Source organism: Cucurbita pepo, chromosome 19, assembly GCF_057944985.1.
Source record: "Cucurbita pepo subsp. pepo isolate OVF chromosome 19, ASM5794498v1, whole genome shotgun sequence".
NCBI classification, from domain to species: Eukaryota; Viridiplantae; Streptophyta; class Magnoliopsida; order Cucurbitales; family Cucurbitaceae; genus Cucurbita; species Cucurbita pepo.
In genome coordinates, this window is record NC_141816.1 from 10725836 (window position 1) to 10749234 (window position 23399).

Here is a 23399-nt window from a genome sequence, read left to right on the forward strand (position 1 = left end):
CTGCTGGATTGGCCATTCTGTTAGTGGAGCTTTGAATTGTATGAGGTTAACTGGTTTAGATTTGTCGTTGAAGATAGAGACGAATTGATGATTTGATGGTAGCCTAGAAGCCTCAGAATGCCCACAAGACTCCAGTTTTGGTCCAATTCCTCAAAACGTGTGTACAAGAAATAGACACTTTTTCAAAAAATATTTCATTTTAACTCTGAAAACCATCAAACCAAACCAAGTGAATGATGGGTATGGCAACGTATTTTTACTTGCACATCAGGCTGGCGACACATGTGAAAGCGTTTGAGGACGTTGCTGAGTGTCTAGGATTAAGATTGACTTGAGCATCTATGATATGTTGGAGTATATTCCGTGTTTAAAAAGTTGAAAAATTAATATAGAAATGTCACTATAATAAACTTTAGAATGATTGAATCATGAAATAATTTAGAATCGTCATTTTAAAGTAGACTTTCAAATGGAATGGTTCGTGTTTTAGTTCAATGAAAAGGATCATCAATTTGGGTATCCACAAGAAGACCATAGGCAGAGTCAGAAAGCAGCCTTAAATGGGAAACAACAAAGTATAAGAAGGATAAGATTACAAACAATGCACAAATTGGAATGATTTACAGTATAATACAAAGAAGACGAACTCAGGCGGAGAAGAATCCAGTGGATGCGGCTCGCCCGATTTGGGATTTGGGTTCAAAAACCCATTTGAATTCATTTTGTTGGGCCAATTCCAATTCCAATTCCATCATCTTCTTCACCCTACTCGCAGTTGCAGTTGCAGTTGCAGAGATGGAAACCCCAGAAACCAAATCTTGAAGCTCTGCTGCCCCCTTCTGTTCTTGCCTTGGATTCTTCATCCTCCTCTCGTATTCCTCTGCGACCAGAATGGCAATATCCGCCTTCTGTTCTTGCCTTGGATTCTTCATCCTCCTCTCGTATTCCTCTGCGACCAGAATGGCAATATCCGCCTTCTGTTCTTGCCTTGGATTCTTCATCCTCCTCTCGTATTCCTCTGCGACCAGAATGGCAATATCCGCCTTCTGTTCTTGCCTTGGATTCTTCATCCTCCTCTCGTATTCCTCTGCGACCAGAATGGCAATATCCGCCATGGCTGTGTGATCTTCGAAGCTTTTCTTAGTTGATTTTGAAGAGACCCATTTGGGAAGAAGAGAGGAATATATTGAGAGAGTGGGGGATGATTGTGGATAAGGCCGACAAGTCGGTGTAGACTGTATAATACAAATAATTAAAAAAAAAAATAAATAAAAGGTGGAGTAATTTATTTTATTTTATTCTATAATTTCCATTTTATTTTATTTTATTTTAACAAATATAATTTGCATTTTCTTATTTTATTGAAGGGTTTTTTTTGGAATTACAAAATAAAGCTTATCTTGATGAAAAAGTTTCGGTTTTTGGAAGAGAAAAAAAAAAAAAGAAAAAAAAAAAGAAAAAAGAAAAAATGAGGCTTGTACCCTTTCAGACTCGATGGGGTTGTTTGGTTTGGCTTAATTTGGTTTAGTTGACGACGTTTCATAAAACCCACTTTAAAAAATTATCTGATTTTCCGTTAGTTGGAGAGGAGAACGAATAATTTTTTATAAATGTGTAAAAATCTCTCCATAGTAAAATTGTGAAGTTGATGATTTCATGTCAGTTAGAGAGGTAGACGCATTTTAAAAATTGTGAGATTAACGACAATACGTAACGGGCTAAAACAAAACGTGAGACTGAACAACGATACTTAATAGACCAAAATAGATTGTGAGAAACTATTCTTTATAAGGGTGTAGAAACTTCTTCCTAATAGACACGTTTTAAAATTGTGAGGTTGATAACGATACGTAACGGGTTAAAACAGACTATTAGACTGATGATGATAGATAATAGACTTAAATAGATCATAAAATTGATGATGATAGACAATATCTACTAGTAGATCTTTTTTCTCCATCTTTGTTAGGTATTAGGAAGTGGTTTTTGAGAATGAAAACCGCCAAACAGAAACCCAGCAAATGGTTTTCCTCCCAATACCAAAACCACAACACCGACAACGCCTAATTATATCAGATTTTAGATGAATGTGAGTGATACGTGTCATCTTATTATTTGCCCTTCACGTTAGTTATAAATTTTACCAACAAGTTTGTGCCAGAAAACGTGGCACCGTTTAACAGGTTGTCTTCATGCACCCCGACGCTGACAGTCCACTGATTTTGTTTACTTCATAAAAATAAAATATTTAACTTGCCACTTAATCACTATTTGATCTTTAAACTAAAAAAGAAAAAAGAAAAAGAAAGAAAGAAAAGAGCTAAATTGAAGATAAATGAGTAGCCAAATCACAAATAATTGTAAAAAAAAAAAAAAACAACGATCTTACATAAAGATGTCTATTTAACACCCGAAGACTATCTAAAACATAAAGATGTAAGGTTATGGCAAATGACTGGGAGCTGCAACTGAGCAGGAAAGGCATAGGGTCAGTTCAGGCTTGAATAGGAACAACTACTCTTCCCGGAAAATGAAAACTGGCCCATTTCAAACCAAGACCGATCAAAGGATAATAAAGAGTTAATCCGTTACGTTTTGTCATCAGTCTCATAGTTTTAAAACGTCTGTCCTATGAAGAGGTTTAGCCTTACTTCGATCAGTGTCTCCCACTGCTACGGTTTTAAAACGTGTCTCCTATGATGAGGGTTAACCCTACTTCGACTAATACCTCCATCACTAGCAGATATTGTCTACTGTAACTCGTTATGTAACGCCATTAGCCTCATAGTTTTAAAATGCGTCAACTAGGGAGAGACTTCCATGCCCTATAAGTAACGTGTCGTTCCCCTCTCCAACCGATGTGTGTTCTTACAAGTACAAAGTCCAAATAGCCTTCTTCTTCACAGCTTGCCAGTGGAATAAGTGGGGGAGGAATATGACGATAAACCTGCCATTAGGAATCAAGGAACAAAAACACATAAAATGGGGCAAGAATGTAGAGAAGAATTACAGCAAAATATGATACGAGATGGCCCATCTCCATGAACATGCCGTCTTCCTTCTCCATTATTATGAAGATGGAAGAAAGCAAAATTGCGTATAAGTGGATACTTGAATGCTGTTCTCAAATCGCTACACAGTTCATCATTTACATTAACGTATCCTCCAATTATGTTGTTTCGTTAATAATTAATAAACGCATTGAAACTAATTGGCATTTTTATCAGAGCTGCAGAAAAAAAAGTTCAGAAAGTACTCTAAATCTCACGCAGCAGAAACATAATTACTAATTTGGAACACAGCCTAACAGACGTCCTCAAGAAGCTAATATTTAAATCAATTAAAAAAGGCCCTAATTTTACTTCTTCCTCTTCTTGGGAGGCTGGAGTGCTTCCTCGTCTTCATCCTCGTCTTCCTCTTCGTCTTCCTCCTCATCTGCTACTTCATCCTCGTCCTCTCCACCATCGTCGTCGTCTTCTCCATCATCATCCTCGTCATCGTCGTCACCATCATCGTTATCGTCGTCGTCATCACCATCATCATCCTGGTCCTCCCCATCAAACTCTTCTTCATCCTCCCCATTCTCTTCTGCCCCACCAGCTGCACCCTCTTGACTCTTCTTTGAATTACTTTTATTGTTGCCGTTGAGGTTGTTGGCGTACTCGTCTCCTTCGGACGATAAATCCTCTTCATCTTCACCTTCACTTAAGTCCCCATCCCCATCCCCATCCTCATCATCATCACCATCTTCTTCGGCATCAAGTGGTGTGCATGATGAGCACTGGGTGGGACTATTCCCTTTCATTCCAGGTTTGATCAGACGAGCCCCAAGGGGTTCCTGCAACAACATTTCCAAGAATACAGTAGTCCATGAGGTTAGGCATATCAGAAACCAACAATATCATTTGCAAATGGTTGTTTGATTAAGCGAAACGGACAGAAAAACCACACAATATTGCTAAAACAAGACAAGAACTTGATACACCCAATATTGTTAATACAAGATAAGAATTTTCTACCAGTTTATCCGATTCTAAACAATTCAAAAGTCACGAATTGACCAGCTGTAAGTACTACACAACGTTCTTTTGTTTTACAATTCTCAGTAATGATAAGAAATTATGCTAATTTCTAACAGAATATGCCGCCAATGAGTTGACATGTTAACAGGAATGAATGAATAGTTGCTGAGCATGGCCTCGCATATTTTGATGGCCTACCCTGTTCTTTCAATATGGGAATCTCTGTTTTGTACTTTTACCTTCTCCACTTTTATTCCTAGTATATTTTATTTTCCCCTTGTCTTTTCTTGTCGGGATCTGTTCACCGACCAACGTGATAAGAACCCACTAATAATAACAAGCTTAAACATCAATTGGATGTCAGAAATGGTATCCATTAAGGAGAAGAAATGATACATAATAGTGGGAAGGGAAAATCCGATTCTTTTGGGCCTAGAAACCACGTATTACGATTGATTCATAATCCAACTATCCTCATAAAAGTCGCAAATACTCTATTCTTCAAAAGAAAAAAAGGCCACAAACACTCCAAGAACAATTAGAGCTCGAGTCCAAAACTTAATATTCAACAAAAAAAAAAGGCGACATCTTTTAATTATATACTGAAATTTCCCATCAAAACGAATAAATTCTGAAGTATTGCTTTACTAATTCCATTCTTAATTCAAGCTGAAAGCCCCCTCCAACCACTGGAATGAAAAGGAATTGAAAGAGGGTTGTTATGGAGTGTAGTTCAAGTCGTCGGAGTGAGGGTATTTCCGTAAATTTAGCATCGCAAGTCGCCCATCAAGTGGGTTCAATGGAATGATGGCCCAATAGGAAAGATGAGAGAGAGAGAGAGAGAGAGAGAGAGAGAGAGAGAGAGAGAGAGAGAAGAACATTCACAAGAATATCCCTCGACGCGTTATTACGGTGATTTCGAGAACAACTCCCCATTTTTCTTTTAAAAAATTATTCAAGTTTTGAACTTTCCATATTATATAATATTTAGAAAAAGAAAGGGGGAAAAAAATCTACACAGGCTAAAGCTTCTACTTTAACGACTCGAGCTCAGCCGTACTCAGCAACAACCCCGTTGGCCAAAGCAAATGGGTTTTATAAGGAAAACAAACCAATCCAAACCATCAAGTAAACAAGATAATCATTAACTAGGCAGACTGAACTTGGTAATAAAAAGGATTAACGAGGAAGTTAAAGAGAAACTTGCCTGAGCCAGGAGCTGGGTGTTGACCAGAGCCGAAGCCAGTAAAGCAGCTAAACCATGACTGGCGCAAGCGAGTGAGCCAGCACCGAACGTGACACCTGCTGAAGCATTTGTTATCTCCATTCGCGCGGCGACTTGTTCCCTGCAAATACATCAAAAGGGAACCACAAAAAAAAAAAAAAAAAAAAAAAAAAAAAAAAAAAAAAGATCTGATGAGAGAGCTGGCCACCGTGAGATCTGTCCCCAAAAATTTAAACAGCCATTAAAAGACTGAAAATCATAACAAAGCACCAACTCCATCGGAAATTCTCTCAGTCCCTCAGTCTCTCAGCCAGCACCCTACCGTGTTGATTTGGTAGTTTCTACCGCCTAGGGTTTGACCTTGGACTATAAATCCAAAAAGGCCCATTCTATGATATATTCAAATACCATTTAAAAGCAGAGGAAGTTTTCTGACGCATCCACTTGAAAGAAAAGAGGCGTCGTCTTTCAGTGAAGCACAAACTCTAGAGTCCATAAAGTCAACGGTGAATTCAGCTCAAAAGTGGCAAAAATAACAGGTAAACTAGAAATGAAACTCGGTATTCATAGTAAAACAGCAACAAACCACAGAAAATTCAGTAAAACCATCGACAAACGACCTGGAAACACTAGCAGAGTGAAGAACAAGCAAGGAAGCTGAAGCAAAAAGCAGAAAACAAGAAAAAACGGAAGAAATCAAGCAGAAACAGATAGAGAAAGAAAGCAACAAAGAATTGAGATCAAAATCATACCGAGAAGACAGATCAGAGCAAGGAGATGGTAGATCTGGACGTATCGGGATCTAAAACCACAGAAAAGAAGCACGAGAAGCAACGTTCATTGTGGACCGTCCGATCGAGATCGAAAAGACACAGAGAAAGGAAGATATAGAATTATCGGCGGCTCTCAGAGAAGGGTGAGAGGGAAGGAAGGGGGGTAGGGTGGGAGGTAAGGGGAAGTGAGAGAAACGAGAGCGATTACTGGAGACCGACTGCCCGTAATTTTCCAGTCCGGTATCGGGCAGATCGGGCAGCGTCGTAATCTTGTAAAAAAGACCGCGTTTTAAGCTGCCCAATGAGCATCTATGGACAGGTGTGGGTTCGGATAACTTTTCTCATCAATTTTCCCTTTGGTCCTTTTATTTTTTCATTTCTACTTTTTCAGCAACGGGGTTTCCATTTATTACACAACCTCCCCCAACAAAAACTGTTTTTTTTTTTCCTTTTTTTTTTTAATTATTTTTTAATATACCATTATTTTAAATTACCTTCAACTTTAAGCATCTGAACAACTCTATCCTTAGACTATATATTAAAAAAAAAAAAAAAAATCAAATTAAAAAGAAAAGAAAAAAATAGTGTCATCAGATCAGACTCGGTCTTCAAGGAACTCGTAGTTGTTGATAATAAATTAATTTTATATTAATGAATAAAATAAAGATATTTAATTAATTTTAGAAAAACCGATGGGCCAAGACTGTGGTATGGGCCTTTCCAAACTCAGGCCCAATTATCCGCACTCCAGTCCAGTTTAGGCAGATTTCTACAATAAAATCGAACTTCCAAAAACAACATAGGAAGGACATACCTGGTTTTCTCATGCAGGAACTTAGAGTTTTCCCCTCTTTCCGCCCGCCTCTTTAGTCTTAAGAATGTTAATCGCGCGCGAATATGCCGACGACTTACTACTAGAAATCGTGGGTGCTGTAGAGCTTCTCGTAGAAATACAGAATCGCCCACTTCCTACAATCTGCCCTGAACCTTTGGGTAGGCTTTGCAGGAACAACAACAATAGCTGCACTGCTCAGAATGACGTTCGCCTTGACTTTATGTATTAAATATTGTTCTCTTTAAATTTTCTCTCGGGATCTCACAGAAGAAGTTTCCAAGCTTATGGCTACCGGTAGTCTTGACAAGAACAGGAACCATCCTTAAAATGGTGAAACCGAGTAGCATCACTAACAGTGATTTCCCTTCCTACAAGCTTGGAGATGAACTTTATAGCAGAATGGCAGGCATTACAAACTGGGTTTTTCATAATTCTCATTTGAAGTCCTGTTACGCTCGATAATCAGTCTAGCTATTTCTACCCCACCTGACTCTGAATACATTTGATATCGAAGCATTGCCAACTGCTTCAGAAGTTTCAGTTTCTGTTCTTATAACATAAGCATGTAAACATATGATAAAACGCTAGCCAAGGTGAACTTATCATACCCTGAAATCGTCGAATTCCAAGAAACTATGCCCAGATTGCATGTACAATGAAATCAAATCATTCCAAGTTGAAATGTTCTTCAGCATCATCCTGTTAAAAACAACTGGATCTCCACATTTTGCGTACATATTCAGCAGGGAAGTCGCAACAGAAGCACAGCTACCGAGTCCGAGTTGAACAACAAATGAATGAATCTTCCTTCCCACCAACGTCTAAACCGTGATTTGCCGCGCAGGAAGAAAGAACATTACCAACCGTGAATTGAGACGGTGAGACTCTCTCAGAAATCATCTTCGCAAACAACCAAATGGCATCATCTCATCTAAAACACCTAATTGATTGTACCCCACGATGATCGCAGTCCAAGAAAGGGGATCGCAATCAGGCATTTCATGTAGAAGGCGACGCGACGACGCATCGACATTGCCCTATTTGACATGCGCAGAGATCAAATTGTTCCATGAGAATGTTCTTAACGGACATTTCATCGAACACATGGTGCGCATCGCTGAATGACCCAGTTTCGGCATAGAGCGTCGTAAGATTATTCAACAACTACACGCCAAGATGAAGGCCTTTCTTGATTATTTGAGAGTGAACGGACCATCTGAATCTCTAATCTTTAAACCCTAGGGACGGGTCTGATCACTAATCTCAAACCCTTACCTTGACGATTGTGTTTAATATTTTCTAAAACTTCCTTTTAATTAGCCCATATTCTCTAATGGTATGTTTAATAGATTTAATTAACCTAAAATCATCTAATAAAATTTGTAATTTATCTAATGATATATTAGTTTCTTTTGATTTAATTAATTAGTTAATCAATTCTACCCATTTATTTATTAATATTCTAAAATTAATTAGTGATTTCTATTATTTGACGTTATAAACAACCAACTATTATGTGATGTCTCAAATTGGTTGGAGAGGAGAACAAAACACCATTTATAAGGGTTATAAGGTGTGGAAACCTTCCCAAGCAGACACGTTTTAAAGCTTTGAGGAGAAACCCGAAAGGAAAAGGAAAAGCTCAGAGTGGAAACCTTCCCCTAACAGACGCTCCCAAGCAGACACGTTTTAAAGCTTTGAGGAGAAACCCGAAAGAAAAAGGAAAAGCTCAGAGTGGAAACCTTCCCCTAACAGAAGCGTTTTTGAAGGAAGCCTGAAAGGAAAAGCCAAAAGAGGACAATATTTGAAAGAGGACAATATTTGCTAGCGGTAGATCTAGGTCGTTACAGCTTAAGGATTCCTTAAGCCTTTTAATACATCATCAAGTATTTTCAACCCAACTTTACCTCTGTTTAGAGTCATAATCCTACAAGATTAAACTTGAACTATTATTTCCATAATGCAGAGAAGTGTTTCAACAACTTTTCTAAAAAAAGCTAAGAGAAACCATTCAGCTAACGTAAATGGGAGCTGAAAAGAAATCCAACGGTTTACAATATCAAAAGCCAGCAGGAGCCCCACCCTTCCGGGGATCACTTACGGCTACGAGCTTTCCCACGGCACCACCTTGTCTTGGTGAGCCAAAATTTTGAACAATGAACTGGCAAATTGTCCCTCCTGCAAGGCCTTCTAAGACATGACCCTTCTTAGCAAGGGCTGCCCTTGTTTGAGCAGGAACTTCAAAATGGTCTCCTGACACGGTTGTCCAGTTCTCATAGGTCAAAACGTTTGGAATCAGCTGTTTGTTTTGAACAATTTGTATTAGTTTCCAATGTTCAGATTGCACTTTACTTTCCAAATGACTACTAGCAGTGTAAGAATGTCTGAATTAGGTGAATTGACGGAAAAATGTTAAGGATTGTTGGGAGGGAGTCCCATATTGGCTAATTAAGAAAATGATCCTGAGTTTATAAGCAAGAAATATTATCTCTATTGGTATGAAACTTTTTTGGAAAACCAAAAGCAAAACCACGAGAGCTTATGTTCAAACTGACAATATTATACCATTATGGAGAGTCATGGTTCCTAAGAGAAATGATATGAGATAGAGAGGGAAGCTATAAAACAAACCCGATGATAAACTCTGGGAGCCATCACAGATGAGAACGGATCCATTCCTTTTGCAAAATGATTCAACACAACCTCTGCTGTTCCTGCAATGATGAAGCCTCCTCCACTTGCACCAACCACACCTTTCAGCTGTCCATTCTGTGCAAGAATTCCAAAAAACTTTTCAATTCATAAGACATTTCTAAAGCAAAAAATGAGAGAAATTAGAAGGAAAAAAGGACCTTCAGGACAATAGCCGGAGACATGGATGATAATGGCCTTTTCCCTGGCCTGATGAAATTGGATGGTGCTGGCGGGAGTGTATTAGCAGAAACATTAGCAGGGACAGAAAAATCATCCATTTCATTGTTCAAGATTATTCCAGTACTTGGGGAGAGTATCACTGCTCCAAAATAGTAGTTCACAGTGGTAGTCATGGAGACAGCGTTTCGTTCTCCATCGACGACCGACAAATGACTGGTGCCATGGTCGTAAATTGGATTCCATCTGTTAGAACACACGATAAAGAGGAAAGACTTGGAAAGGTTTCACAAAGATCTGCTAGAACAGAAAGGAAATACAAACGAGGGAAAGTGAAGTAATATATGAAGGAGCGCCAACCTGCCGCCGTAATGGCTTGGATCAAAAGTCCTGTTGTCATTGATGGTTTTCTTTAACTTTCTAGCAAACTTGGGCGAAAGCATGTCGGAAAGAACTTTGGAGACATTGTAGAAATTGGGGTCGCCAAGGTTAGTTCTCACGGCTGCCACATGTTTCAATGCTTCAATCTCCCGATGGATGCCAAGAGGGCCCATAAGCCCTGAAGGCAGTTTATATTGAGCCAGAATATTAAGCATCTGCAGCAGAATATGTTATTACTAACAAAATAAACTTCAAAAACAACTGCTTCTCGAGACAAAAAACTTACAAGGATCAATCCAGAACCTCCTGAAGGAGGAGGCATGGTGATTATCTCATGACCCATTGTACGGGCTGAGATGGGGACTCTTATTTTAACTCGATAGCTCTGCAAGTCCTTCATTGACAGTATCCCTCCAAGCTTCCTGACATCTCTTATCAAGTTAACTCCAATCGATCCATTATAGAAGGCCTGGACACCAAATCTAGAAATAGTTCTTAGAGTTTGTGCAAGTTTCTTGTTGCGGATAACATCTCCCGGTTTCAACAATTTTCCGCCTGATGTAAACAAGTTCCTGAGTCCTTCATCTCCCAAGATTCCTGCTTCTGTTTTAACCATCTGCATATGAAGGTATGGAGATATTTTAAACCCCAACCGAGCAAGACGTTCAGCTGGTTGAACAAGCCTTGCCCATGGAAGCTTTCCATATTGTTTCCAAGCTTCGTGAAGTCCAGCAAGTTCCCCTGGAACGGCAATGGAAAGGGCTCCGACTGCTTTCGATGCAGCATTGCTAGCATACATATTCTGTTCATATGTGAAAAGAGATTTAAGAGACTTATTGAATGATGACACTTGGATAAATGAAGTACCATCAAATTGTGACCAAATGTCACCCACAAGACTTTTTAAGAATATGTTCGTGCAAGTATAAAAAAATGTTCAGAAAAACAGGGACCAATCAGATTCACAAGATAATGAAGACAGGAATTAACAGACACCATTATATCTCAATTCTCATCAGCATTAGACCCAAGAGCTTAAGCCATAAGAACAGAAGGCTTCGTAATGTTAACTGGTAGCTGACATATAGCGCCACCAAACGCCCAATGCACTATCACAAATTTTAACTTCAGAGATAAATGAACAGTACGAGCTTTCCAATAACAATTAAATGAGCAAGATTATATGGTTATGGTCCTTCTTTCTTCCTTAGAAAACAGATTAAATTGGAAAATCTAACAAAGGAAATGAAACAAGTGGAGTCAAGTTACAGGACCTCATGAGCAAGCAAAGGTGCAGTCTCCCTCATATCGAAAGCCTGAGATTTTCCACTGGCCGACCTGATCAGCATAAAGGCTCCTCCACCAATGCCACTTGATGCGGAACTTACAACCCCCAAGCAAAGAGCAGTAGCAACCGAAGCATCAACTGCATGGCCTCCTTCCCGTAGAACATCCATACCAATTCTGGAGCATCGAGAGTCATCTGCGGCAACAGCACCATGGCTTGCAACAATAACCTCAGGCCGAGCAATGGAAGTGGGAGTCAGCAGCGCAATAGAAACAAGAACAATTATAAGCCACCGCATCAACATTGCTGCAGCCACAAATGCAAACAAGTTTTGATTTCTCAGTCAATACTACTAATCAGCTTGATTTATAACCAAAATAAAAAATGTAAATCACCAACAATAGCATATACATCGACCGACAGTTTCTGGCCAGTCAAAGTATGATTAAAAAACATCTCACAGGAAAAACACTTCTTTTGAAAAAAAAAATACTTTTTTTAAATCAGCACATTCGACGATGAATAAAAAATTATGCCAGCAGGTAAATAAATCAAATGATTTTGGTATCTATATCGTGAAACACGGTTCCTTTGGCCATTGTTTTGTTCGTGGCTGGAAGAGTACAAGCTTAAATAGAATATACAACTAAAGATATTGGTGTATTTGCTGACTTTAGAAGTTTATTTGGCAGAAGAATTTGAAAACTGGATTTGATATGGAAATTCTTGTTTGGTATTAAGTTGGAACACAATTTTTGGTAGAATCTACCTTCTTAAAAAATGACAAATCCGAACAGTTTTTCTGAAGGAAGAAGTTACCATAGAGATGGGATGATTAGAACAAGTGAAAGAGGAGGCTTAGAAAGAGAGGGATGCTTAGAGAGATGGGAACAGAGCATATGAATATAGAGAGAAACAAAGATGCTCATACGACTAATTATTTGATAAGATCGTCACAATGTGATCGTCCGATTTTACGGTTGGATCAGATGTACATAAAGAAGTACCTTAAATGTATATCTAATAGTAATTAATTGCATGCAAAATATTGAATTTACATCCAACGATTATTATGAGGTAGCGAATTTGTTTACAATTTACTATCCAGATGATCGACACCAGTAGGATACATTCAACTATTCTAATAAATTCTTATCAGTTTTCTCAAAAGAGAACTTCTACTTTTTGAAAACCTATCCAAATTCCAAGTGTCCATCATTGAATATAAAGCACAGAGCCCGTGAGAATTGATCGATCTAACAGTTTTAGAAAAGGGGCGTCGCACGTTACTCACTTGGCATTTATTGGCTAAATAAGACGAATGAGCTCGAATCCACCTTTTCCTGATGTTTTCTCGTTTTTGTCGTCGTTTAATTCAGCATCAGCTTTGATTTTCCTGCCAGTTTAAGAGAGAAAAAAGAAAAAAACAATAATCGCAGTGAGATACTTACATTGAATTGGGCGAAAAATAGGAACGGATGAGTCCTTTTCATAATCGACGACTTTGATTACAATCTATGGTAGCTGTTTTTGATCAAATGAACAGAGATTAGGGACCAGAATTCCAATAAAGCGACTTCGTGGAAGTTTACTTTACCTTCTAATTTCTGCGCTCCACGTTTCTCCCGCTGTTCGTTTGAGATCAGGTTCCGAAATTTCAAGGGGCCGAGCCATGATCCTCAGTATCCAGAGGGGAAGAGCCATTAACCGATTCTTCCTCTATCTTGCCGCCATTTTTATCTCTCGTGAACTTTGAACAGTTTAAATAACTCTTTTTCCTTTGAAATTATTTAAAGAAACGTTTGAAAGAAAAAACTTAAATTGATAAATTTTATTCTTTTTTTTTTTTTATTTTTTACAATTTATTTTAAAAAAAAACATAATTTTTAAAAACTAAAAAATAAATAATCAAAGGTTATCCATCAAATATTAAATATATTGAGTTATTAATATTATATGAATTTAATATTTTCTTCTTACTATTAACTATTTTAATAATTAAGTTTAAATTAAGAATATTATTCTTTTAAGTGCATGACAATTAAATAATATATTTCAGGAGTATTGGGACTATCAAATAAAATTAGACGACAAACAGAATATTTCATGTTTTTTATTTATTTAAGAGAATGGACCCGACCCGACCCGACCCGACCCGACCCGACCCGTTTCTGCAATTTTAAAATCCGTAAAGTTCCAACCTTTCACTTTAATAATTATTTATTTAAAAAAAAAAAATTGTGTAATACTTTAGAATTTTTATTTTTATATTACTTGGTTGGACTGAATTTAGTTTGGGCTTCTTGACGCGGCCCAGTTTGGGCCCATTATAATATCCGTTCTATTCATTATTCCATTCAAATTAATATCTTTCCCCGCCCGATTTTCCCCACGTCTTAACTCGCTCCTCGGCCGGAGCGGAAGAGGAGGACAACACCTATTTCGCGGCGGTGCACCGGCACGGTTTAATCCAATATTCCTGTCTCCAGTGGTTAGGTTTCGTCAAGTTTTGGAAACCAATTGGTAGAATTTCAGGTTATTTGAGTTTAATTTGTATTTGTTTATGTCAATTGCCACTGCGAACTCCAATTACTGTCATTATGCACTACATCTAGGGGTTTGGAAGTTTTTGTTCTGTTTTCAATTTATGAAAATCCAGTGACAAAGTGTATGGATTCGTTTAAGAATGCCGCGAAGTGAGTAGTCGAAAGGATTCAAGAGAGAATTGTTGCTGAACATGGCAAGGCGAAAGGCGAAGAAAACTGTTAAGAAGACTAGCCCTAGGGAAAAAGAAAAGGACGAAGCAGAAAATGAGTTCAAAAGTGAGGAGCAAGCACCTTTGGTTTCTGACGAGGACGGTATGTTGAAATTGATTCTTTTTTTCACTTAATTTTGGGAAGGAAAATTGTTTTGTGTCTCTTTCAATGACAATTGTTCATTGAATTTATATTTTCCCGCTGCTTTTGCCTTCATTTGTGTATAGTTGAACGACATGCTGCTGCAATTCGCGCCATTCGGGATGTGGAGATCGAGCGTTTGATTACTGATTTGCGGTTGCTTCGTTCGTATTTCAACAAAGAGCAATTGCAAACTCCTCTATTGCAATTTTTCAAGGAGAAACTTCCAAACTTGTCCATTTCTGGAAAAGGCGAAGTAGGAGAAATTGAAGTACAGTGGAAGGAAACTGAAAGTGAATTACGCGCCAATCCAGTTGATGGAATGGATGTACACGCTTCTCTCTTACATCGTCTGTCCATAGCTTATCCTAACTACTCTGCTGGAATGCGATCTTTAAATGGATTTGAATTTTCCAGTAAATCAGGTACATGTAAATTTTGGATTATGGTGCATAAAACGAACTGCTAAGATGCTCCCTTATTTGATGCTTGTTTGCTGCAAATCACCGTATTTTCTCTACTGGTGGCAGTGAAAGCAAATCCTTTCAATGTTGAGAGCCTGCAAATTCCGAGCTTGGTAAGTAATATTGCGTTTGACACCTTAAACTGTTTACTTCAAATTCTTTTCTTTAGATCAGTAAAATGAATGATACCATGTGAGCTCACAAAATTTGTTTAAGTTTGGCTATGTCTCTTGTTTCATGTTGTTTATTTGGTGAAGCTGAGATTGTCTTCTCGTCGGATGGTCATTCATAAGAAGATGCTCGGTATTGACTGATACATTTATTGATAATTCCTGCTTTTTAGGTTTTGGAGGCAGAGCCCTCGGATAGTATGATGCTTGGAATGACAGATATTCTCCAAACTCCTGGGGTTAGAATCTTCACGTTTTTTGCACACCGCTTATTGCATTAACTTTGTCTTGTTAATACCTTAGAGTTGTCTGTTATTGGTATTTTCCAGTATTTGTTACATTGTTGTTGACTCAAATCTAGGTACATAGTGGTGGTCTTGGTCAAAGGAACAAAGTTACTGTATTGGTAGCTGTCTTGTTATCCATTATTCATATTTGTTGGATGATGGAAGTCCTATATCGGCTAATTTAGGGAATGATCATGGGTTTATAAGTGAGGAATACTAACTCTTTGGTGTGAGGCCTTTTGGGGAAGCCCAAAGCAAAGCCATGAGAGCTTATGCTCAAAGTGGACAATATCATACCATTGTGGAGAGTAGTGTTCGTCTAACATGGTATCAGAGCCATGCCCTAAACTTTGTCGTGCCAATAGATTGGTAACTTCTCAAATATCAAACAAAGAACTCCAAAAGAAAAGGATTCAAGCCTCTTCGAAGGTAGTAAAAAATGACTAAGACTCCAAAGGAGTCGAGCCTCGATTAAGGGGGAGGCGCACTTTGTTCGAGGGGAGGTGTTGGATGATGGAAGTCTCACTTCGGCTAATTTAGGGAATAATCATGGGTTTATAAGTGAGGAATACTAACTCCATTGGTGTGAGGCCTTTTGGGGAAGCCCAAAGCAAAGCCATGAGAGCTTATGCTCAAAGTGGACAATATCATACCATTGTGGAGAGTAGTGTTCGTCTAACGATATTTATTTTTATGTCCAATGCTTATCTCATTTCAAGTTATTATTATTATTATTATTATTATTATTATTATTATTATTATTATTATATATATATATAAGAAACAATTTGATTGACAGAATGAAATTTAGAAAACAATTCAGGGAAAGTCTTGACCGGAGGTGCAAAAATGAATTCCAACGAGTACAAAAGTTAGTAAGGCTATGACTAGAAAACATCTTGAAGTTTACACTCAGCTTCGTGAGGTCTTATGGGGAATTGTTAAAAAGAAGTCTTTTTATCTCAAAAGTAACATGTTTTGATAATTGTTTCTTTGAGTCTAATTTTGCTTTTATTTAGTGTATTCTACAATAAGCTAACTAGTTCTACTTTCATAGGTAAGTAACCAAAGATTGTCCATTGGAATGACACCGAGAACCCGAAGGCTTCCAAAGCCCGGTGAGATGCTTGTATCTATACACGGATCCCCCCTTGGTGTTTATAAGGAAGACAACATGGAAGCAATACATGGTACGTACATATAGGTCATATGTAGACAATGGAGCGTTTCGACGCTTTAATTTGGAACTGTGAATATGTAGGCCAAATAAGTTGGTGGGTATATATACATTTATCATACTTCTGCATGTTTCTAATACATAAATTAATGTGCAGAATCAGATGAGGATTGATTAGCTCTGATTTGAGGCCACTTGACAGCTTGTCAAATGTAAAATTTCAAATTTCTATCAACCTTTTTGTATTGTATCCAACATTTTGATTACTCTCATATTAAGTGCTACTCGTACAAGGTGTATAACTAAGATTTAGTGTTGCTTTACTCAAAGAAACGAGTTAAAGGTTATATATCTGGGTTTAATTTGATTGATTTTCATACGAAAAAGCATCGATTCCATCTCTTTGATCATCCCCTTTTTACCATATGCATCCAACACTCCATTATGTGTATATAAATCAATACTCTCGTCAAAATCTTTAAACAATGCATCAACTTGTTCCACTTTGAACAAACGCTCTGGTAAGAATGTTGTAAGTAACAATGTTTGGCTTACATCGTTCCATTCCCTTCATGTTCTCAAAGTACCAAAGAACTTTAGCCAAAGCCTTTACTTTGTCCTCGGAATGAAGATGCGCTGTGATAATTGCATTGTAAACAGAAGTATCGAGTTGCACACAGCCTAATATTTGACTCTGATACCACTTGTAACAGGGCAAACCTACTGATAGCAGATATTGTCCGTTTTGGCTCGTTACGTATCGCCGCTAGCTTCATGGTTTTAAAACGTGTCTACTAGGGAGAGGTTTTCACTCTTATAAAGAATGTTTTGTTTCCCTTTCCAATGATTTTGGCCCTTTCTTGCCCGTAATAGATATTAGTCAAGAATAAACCCCATCATCCATCATGAAGACCTGAAAATGAAATACATCATCAAAACAGAAATGACCTCTCTCAATAGCAGAATTTTGCTTGCTTAGTCTCACCCAGAAATATTGACACTCCATTCTCTATCCATGCCAAATAGAACTTGAAATCAATCAACTCTGCCTGTGAATAATTTCATCACTACCCATCTTCTGGCACTCAACAGACAGCAAAAAAAGCTTAAAAAATTAACACCCAGAGGCCCAAATTCATTGTTCATATAGGAAGAATAGCGAACCTCGAGGTGTACTGGTCCAATGTCTTGAGCAATGGTTCTTTGTCGCTGAACTTTCTAATTAAACCGCGAACCAGTTCTTCAGCCTCCGACCTGTCCATCTTCGCCGCAGATTTTCTCTTCGGTCGAGTCGAAATGCAGACCACTCGGGTCGCAACGGCCATCCTCAGAGACGATGGGAGTGGAGCTCATGGCTGAAACAGAACTAAGAAAATATTGTTCGAAAAAAAAAACAAAAAATTGAACCCGACGTGAATCGAACACGCAACCTTCTGATCTGGAGTCAGACGCGCTACCATTGCGCCACGGATCCACTTGTTGATAACCCCGTTAACAAAAACTAATATATATTCTTATTTTATTACGTTGACAGATTTTTTTTTTCATTTGACCATTTAATTATGTTAGTTTATTATTAAGCTCGGGATCCTTGATTAAAAAATAAAATAACATAATGGATTTTTTAATGATAAAATTTACAAAAAAGTTTATATTAGAACTAAATTCTTATAATTTTGTTACCAAAACGTCTCATATCAATGAACATGGGACTTTATTTACAATCTCAAACTGTTGAATTTTATTTATTAAATCATATATACATTAAAATATGAATAATACATCTACGAAATAAGGATAGTTATTATAAGTTTCTAGAATTGAATAGAAAGTGGGGATGGAGACGAAGAAAGCTTCGATCAGATGAAATGAAAATGAGAAGAGGCAAACATTGAAAGTGAGCAACATTTTCTTCAATTAACATCAAACTGAAACCTTGTAGGGAAAAAGAAAAAAAAAAAAATCAATGGATGGCTAGGTTGGCTTGTCCATTTACAAGAAAATTTCATGGAGAGAAAAAAATGGTGACAATTAGCCCAAAATCAGGAGGCTGAAACAAATACGAAGCGAAAAAATAGGAAGCAAAAACAATTGGGTCGAGGAACGCCGAAAAAACTAATTCCAAGACGCATGTACACAAGGGGGGGAGGAGGAGGTGGGTGGATGATGGAAGATGATCAAACAGATATAGCGCATAAATAATCCAAGACTTGTCTGATGTTAGGCCTCTCATTTACAGGGAGAATGCACCTGAGGGACACACCCAGCAGTTCATCCATGGCTTTCGTAGGCTCTTCTTCTCCGACGACGATATCTCTGTCTATGCAGTCCATTCTTCGTCCTTCTTGATCGCATAGACGAACCCAATCAGTGAGATCTACAGCCCCTGATTGGCCTGATATTATGTCGCCTGCACTTCTTTTGGTTAAAAGCTCCATTAAAATCACCCCAAATGAATAAATGTCAGCCTTGAAAGATGGACCAGGTTTTGCCGCACAAGCCAGTTCTGGAGCACAATATCCAAGTGCTCCTAGATTTAGTATCTGCTCCGCAATGCCTGCTGGTGTCATCAAGCGATGAAGGCCGTAGTCAGTGAGGCGGGCATCAAAATCACGGCCTGCCAAGATTATATTTGTTGGCTTTAAGTTTCCATGGGGGAGGCCCCTATCATGAAGATATAACAGACAGCGAGCGACTTCCACTGCAATTTTAAGTCTCTGGCTGAACGACAACCGAGAGTACCTTCGAGGTGTGGTTTCTGCCAAAATCGAAACAAACACAATGAATCATTACAACACACAGTAGTAGTCTTGGAGAGAGTCTGACTGCAAGTGAAAATACGTCTGCAAGACGTATACAAGCACGTGAAGGGTCGCGCTATTCTAGTGTTTAAGAAAAAAATCCACAAGTTCCTTGCAATCTTGGCAGAAATTCATGTTGCCAAGCGCAAGCTAAACATTCTTGCGCCCATTATAAACAAGATACAAGTATAATAAGAACATAGAGACAGCATCCAAAACAGGCCATTTTCAATTGTTGTACGGTCATTCTTTCAAAGATAAAAGCAAAAAATCCCATTAAAACTGTACGAAATTCGGGTGCACAGAGATCGGGACACCTTCAAAGATAAGTTTAAAAGTTCTTAGTAGTTTGTCGAATCTTGCACCGTTTACTATCAACTACACAGGACGACGGGCACTAAAATTCAGCAGTTTAATTTGAAAGAAGAAACTATCCTGGTCAAGTGCAGTTCCATACAGTCAGCAACAGTAAAATATATAGGAAAAAAGAATCCAAACATGATAAGAAAGTTCCAACACTCTTACCGTAAAGATGTAAGGCTAAGCTATCTCCCAAAATATAGTCAACTAGAAGAAGCCGCTCTTGTTCTCTGGGACCCCAATAATAAGCTCGTAAAGGAACAATGCTTTTATGCCTCATTGATCCAATTTTTTTGACTTCCTTGGCAAATTCCTTCTTATGTTTGACCAGTCCGACACGTAACCACTTAACAGCGAGCATATGTCCACTATCGAGAGTAGCTTTATATAGTGTTCCATGACTGCTTCTACCAAGAACTTCAGCCGGAGCTCTGGATAATTCCTCAGCAGTGAATAGCAGTGAATTGTCTAGAAAAAACAATTCACCAGCTAATCGATCTGGTGAATACACATCTAGTGTCGCAGGTTGTTCACGCCCATCGACAAACTGGTGTGAGGAAGATAGTGGGGAATCTGGGGAGGAATTTTTCCCAGAAGTAACGGGATGATCGTCGAGCAAATTAGGAATAATCATCGATGAACTTGTTGCAGCACCTCCAGGTAAAACATGTTCAGAAATCTCAGATAAGAATTCTGCTTGCCCTGATAATGATCTTGAAGTGGAGGTTAGTAAATGGTCATTTGACAAACTTGAAGAGGTTGGTGGAGGCTGATTGTTTGGTTGAAATTTGAAAAGAGAAGGCCCGAAATGTTCTATCTTAATGTCCCTCTCAGCACCTTGGCTGCTAAATATACTTCTTCCATGGAAATCTTTAAGTTGTGCTCTATGATAGGCCAGTAAAAGAAAAACAATCATCACAACTGCTCCAACTGAGGCAAGAATAATAGCTATTTGGATGTTAGCTTTAGGAGTACGATGTCTTCCCGGCTCGGAGAAATTATTTGGAATCGTGTTCTGAGGACCTATATCTTTTGGTAAGCTAAGCTTACCATTTCCCGGACGAAATGATGAGATAGGGAAGTTTCTTAAATTCTCTGGAACGTCACCTGAGAGATCATTGTAGGACACGTTAAAAACAAGTAGACTGGGAAGCATATCCGGGATTTTACCAGTAAATTTGTTGTTTGATAAATCAAGATACTCCAAGTTACTCAATCTGTTCAATTGATCAGGAAGCGATCCTGATAATTCATTCTTGGCAAGATTTAGCAATTTGAGCCTCACCAACTTATCTATCTCAGTTGAAATCCCACCAGTCAAGGAATTATTGGATAGATCAAGATATTCCATTGGCAGGTCTGAAGGTTTAACTAACAACTCACTAACACTTGAGCCTTGAAGGGGAATGGGACCCGTAAACCGGTTTCCTGAAAGATTAAGGCTGATCAAGGTAACAGATGATAAGAAACTAGCAGGGATCGTACCGCTAAGAGCATTTAAACTGAAGTCAACAGCAGATATACTAGGAGAGCTCCCCAATGTAAACGGCAAAGGGCCAACTAAGAAATTATTTCTGACATTAAGCACCTTTAATCCCTCAAAGAAGGAAGTTGAGTTTGGGAAACTTCCTGAGAATTTGTTTGAACTTAAATCAAGAATCTCAAATTTGGCTTCCCAATTCTGCATAATCGATATATCGCCAGATAAAGCGTTGGATGAAAGATCCAAAAATTTCAAAGTAGACGAGTTGACGTGAAGAATCGAACCTGCAAGGCAAATAATGAATCGCGTTCAGAAAAAGTAACAAACATAGTCACAGATGACAGTGTATGTTCAGAAAATCAAAGTTCGAGTTCATATCAAACAATAAAATTGGTCACAGAGTCTTCATCATATAGTAAGAAAGATAATCTAAATGATCCTTTCTTGAAACCTGTTGAACTGAATTAGATTATCTATGAACACAACTTCATCGTTCATGTGACTTACTGATTTCAGGCCAAACATCACCAAAAACATCAAAAAGGAAAATAAAAACCATGATAGGAGAGATCTAAGTTGAATGCACCATCTAACAGTCAATCAATCTCCAGTGAACCATAAATAGTGGGGAAATAGTAAGACAAAGCGATTCTTTACCTGTAAATGCATTGCCACTAAGATCCAATTCCTCCAATTGCAAAGACCTGTTTAACAGTTCCCCAGGCACCAAGCCGGATAAGAGATTATTACCAAGCCTCAAAATCCGCAGATTAGGCAAGGCCCCAAATGAAGGCAATTCTCCTATAATCTGGTTGTGTCCCATATCCAAAAGCACCAAGTTTCGAAATAACATGAGCGAGTCAGCGTCAAAGAACCCACCGTTCAATCTATTGAAACTTACGTTGAAATTCTTCAAAGTATTAGCCAGACTAGAGATGTTCCCGGAGCCAACTGAAACTCCACCGTAGAACTCATTGTCGCTTAAATCAACATGTTCAACATTCCGCAGCTGGGAAACCAACAGGCCAATGTTCCCATAAAGACGATTAGAGTGCAAATCCAATACCTTGAGCTGATTAAGATTTAATGTACCAACTGGAAACCCACCAGTGAAGTGATTTACAGAGAAATTAAGATAGTTCAGATTGTAAAGATCATTGATCCGCGCTGGGATCGGCCCGTAAAATCTATTCAAAGACAGATCCAAATGCTGCAGACTATATAATGTCCCAAGAGCTGGAACAAGCCTTCCAGTGAAATCATTCCCAGAAAGACTCAAATTCTTAAGGCTCTTAAGCCCAATCAGAGTCTGAAACTTCAACTCCCCGCCCAAGCCTAGATGGTCCAGCACAATTGCAGACACATTACCGTTCTCATCACAAGACACGCCAGTCCAGGACAAAGGACAACCATCGGAGTTCGAAACAAAGGCCAAATCCCACTTCCCCTGGAGCGAGTTGTGCGGATCTTTCTGAATCCCCTTCTTGAATTCAAGCAGGCAGTTGAGTTCAGAATCAGAGGCTGCGGAAACCAAGACGATAAGGAGATAAACGAAGTAAACAGAGAAAACTCCGTGGTATAAATAAGAAACGAGATTCATTGGTGACAATGTGGGAAACCCTAATAATTCATCGACGGATTTTGCCCACACTAGAAGAGAAGAGTACTCAAAACCCTAGAACCAGACCGAACGTCAAGAAAAGAAGAGAGATAAAGTTGAGATAGAAGCGGAGTATATGTACATCAGAATCCAGACAACGAAGAGAGAGAGAGAGAGAGAGAGAGAGAGAGAGAGAGAGAGAGAAAGCGTTAAAAATGGCGGTTTTCGTCAGATGTGAAAGCCAAGTAAAACCACAGTCAAACAAAAGGACAATGCTCCAAAACAACTCGCCGGCTCCGAATCCATCTCCATTCTTCTGTCCTCTCCTCCCGCCGGTACTCTCCTCCGTCGCTCCACATGCTCTCACCTCCACAATAACACCGACTTGACGCCGTCAGTACAAGAAAGAGTAAAGGAAAGAAGATTTTAGGTCAACAGAGATGGCGGCTTCCTGTTTCTTCTTTGTTCTTCTACTGGTTGTTGATGTCAGGGCTGGTGAACTGAGAAGACGAAGGCAGTGCCGGTGAAGGGGAGGAGGAATCAGCCGGCGTTAAGAGGATTCGTTGTTGTTCTCTGTTTCTCTATCCTTCAGTTCCGCAGATAATCATGGAGGTTTTGATCGTAATGGAGGTGGATAACAGCTAAGCAAAATTTCTTAATATTTTTCTTATCAAAAATAGTGTTTTTATTTTTCTTTCAATTACAACAAATAAATCCTCTGCCTTTTCTAATTCTTTCTTGGAAATTTACTAAAATAAGTAAATT

General features: G+C 38.6%; 5 protein-coding genes, 1 long non-coding RNA gene and 1 other non-coding gene across 11 annotated transcripts; 1 reads left to right on the forward strand and 6 right to left on the reverse strand.

The window, feature by feature from the left end:
* Positions 1–556: 556 nt before the first annotated feature.
* On the reverse strand, positions 557–1220 carry LOC111781261 (uncharacterized). The gene has a single exon (XM_023661758.2). The coding sequence runs from the start codon at positions 1113–1115 to the stop codon at positions 648–650; it is 468 nt and encodes a 155-aa protein (XP_023517526.2). The 5' UTR covers positions 1116–1220; the 3' UTR covers positions 557–647.
* A 1981-nt stretch (positions 1221–3201) lies between these two features.
* Positions 3202–6339, reverse strand: LOC111781260 (uncharacterized). Its single transcript, XM_023661757.2, has 3 exons — positions 6000–6339; positions 5230–5368; positions 3202–3838 (listed from the first exon to the last, which is right to left on the reverse strand). Exons 2-3 carry the CDS (start codon positions 5347–5349, stop codon positions 3359–3361), a joined length of 600 nt encoding a protein of 199 aa, XP_023517525.2. The 5' UTR covers positions 5350–5368; positions 6000–6339; the 3' UTR covers positions 3202–3358.
* A 2444-nt stretch (positions 6340–8783) lies between these two features.
* GGT1 (gamma-glutamyl transpeptidase 1) lies at positions 8784–13152 on the reverse strand. Of its 3 annotated transcripts, none has more exons than XM_023661754.2 (8): positions 12993–13152; positions 12690–12919; positions 11382–11701; positions 10394–10909; positions 10087–10322; positions 9708–9972; positions 9487–9624; positions 8784–9154 (listed from the first exon to the last, which is right to left on the reverse strand). In XM_023661754.2, the coding sequence occupies exons 2-8, from the start codon at positions 12694–12696 to the stop codon at positions 8915–8917; spliced, it is 1722 nt and encodes a 573-aa protein (XP_023517522.2). In that variant the 5' UTR covers positions 12697–12919; positions 12993–13152; the 3' UTR covers positions 8784–8914. The 3 variants fall into 3 exon arrangements, with proteins under 3 accessions (XP_023517522.2, XP_086975968.1, XP_023517523.2); XM_087119842.1 differs by having other exon boundaries at positions 12690–12791; positions 12993–13142; XM_023661755.2 differs by lacking the exons at positions 12690–12919; positions 12993–13152 and adding an exon at positions 12215–12350.
* Positions 13153–13774: 622 nt separating this feature from the next.
* Positions 13775–16738, forward strand: LOC111781838 (uncharacterized). Of its 3 annotated transcripts, none has more exons than XM_087119878.1 (7): positions 13775–13930; positions 14081–14253; positions 14379–14717; positions 14823–14869; positions 15100–15165; positions 16271–16403; positions 16548–16738. In XM_087119878.1, the coding sequence occupies exons 2-7, from the start codon at positions 14133–14135 to the stop codon at positions 16562–16564; spliced, it is 723 nt and encodes a 240-aa protein (XP_086976004.1). In that variant the 5' UTR covers positions 13775–13930; positions 14081–14132; the 3' UTR covers positions 16565–16738. The 3 variants fall into 3 exon arrangements, with proteins under 3 accessions (XP_086976004.1, XP_086976006.1, XP_086976005.1); XM_087119880.1 differs by having other exon boundaries at positions 13780–13918; XM_087119879.1 differs by having other exon boundaries at positions 13790–13918; positions 14011–14253.
* A 156-nt stretch (positions 16739–16894) lies between these two features.
* LOC147786719 (uncharacterized) lies at positions 16895–17764 on the reverse strand. Its single transcript, XR_015414295.1, has 2 exons — positions 17376–17764; positions 16895–17303 (listed from the first exon to the last, which is right to left on the reverse strand). It is a non-coding gene; the product is annotated as an uncharacterized LOC147786719 (long non-coding RNA).
* Positions 17765–17792: 28 nt separating this feature from the next.
* On the reverse strand, positions 17793–17864 carry TRNAW-CCA (transfer RNA tryptophan (anticodon CCA)). The gene has a single exon. It is a non-coding gene; the product is annotated as a tRNA-Trp (tRNA).
* Positions 17865–18288: 424 nt separating this feature from the next.
* LOC111781449 (putative inactive receptor kinase At5g10020) lies at positions 18289–23182 on the reverse strand. Its single transcript, XM_023662033.2, has 3 exons — positions 21692–23182; positions 19717–21318; positions 18289–19148 (listed from the first exon to the last, which is right to left on the reverse strand). The coding sequence occupies exons 1-3, from the start codon at positions 22632–22634 to the stop codon at positions 18568–18570; spliced, it is 3126 nt and encodes a 1041-aa protein (XP_023517801.2). The 5' UTR covers positions 22635–23182; the 3' UTR covers positions 18289–18567.
* Positions 23183–23399: the final 217 nt, after the last annotated feature.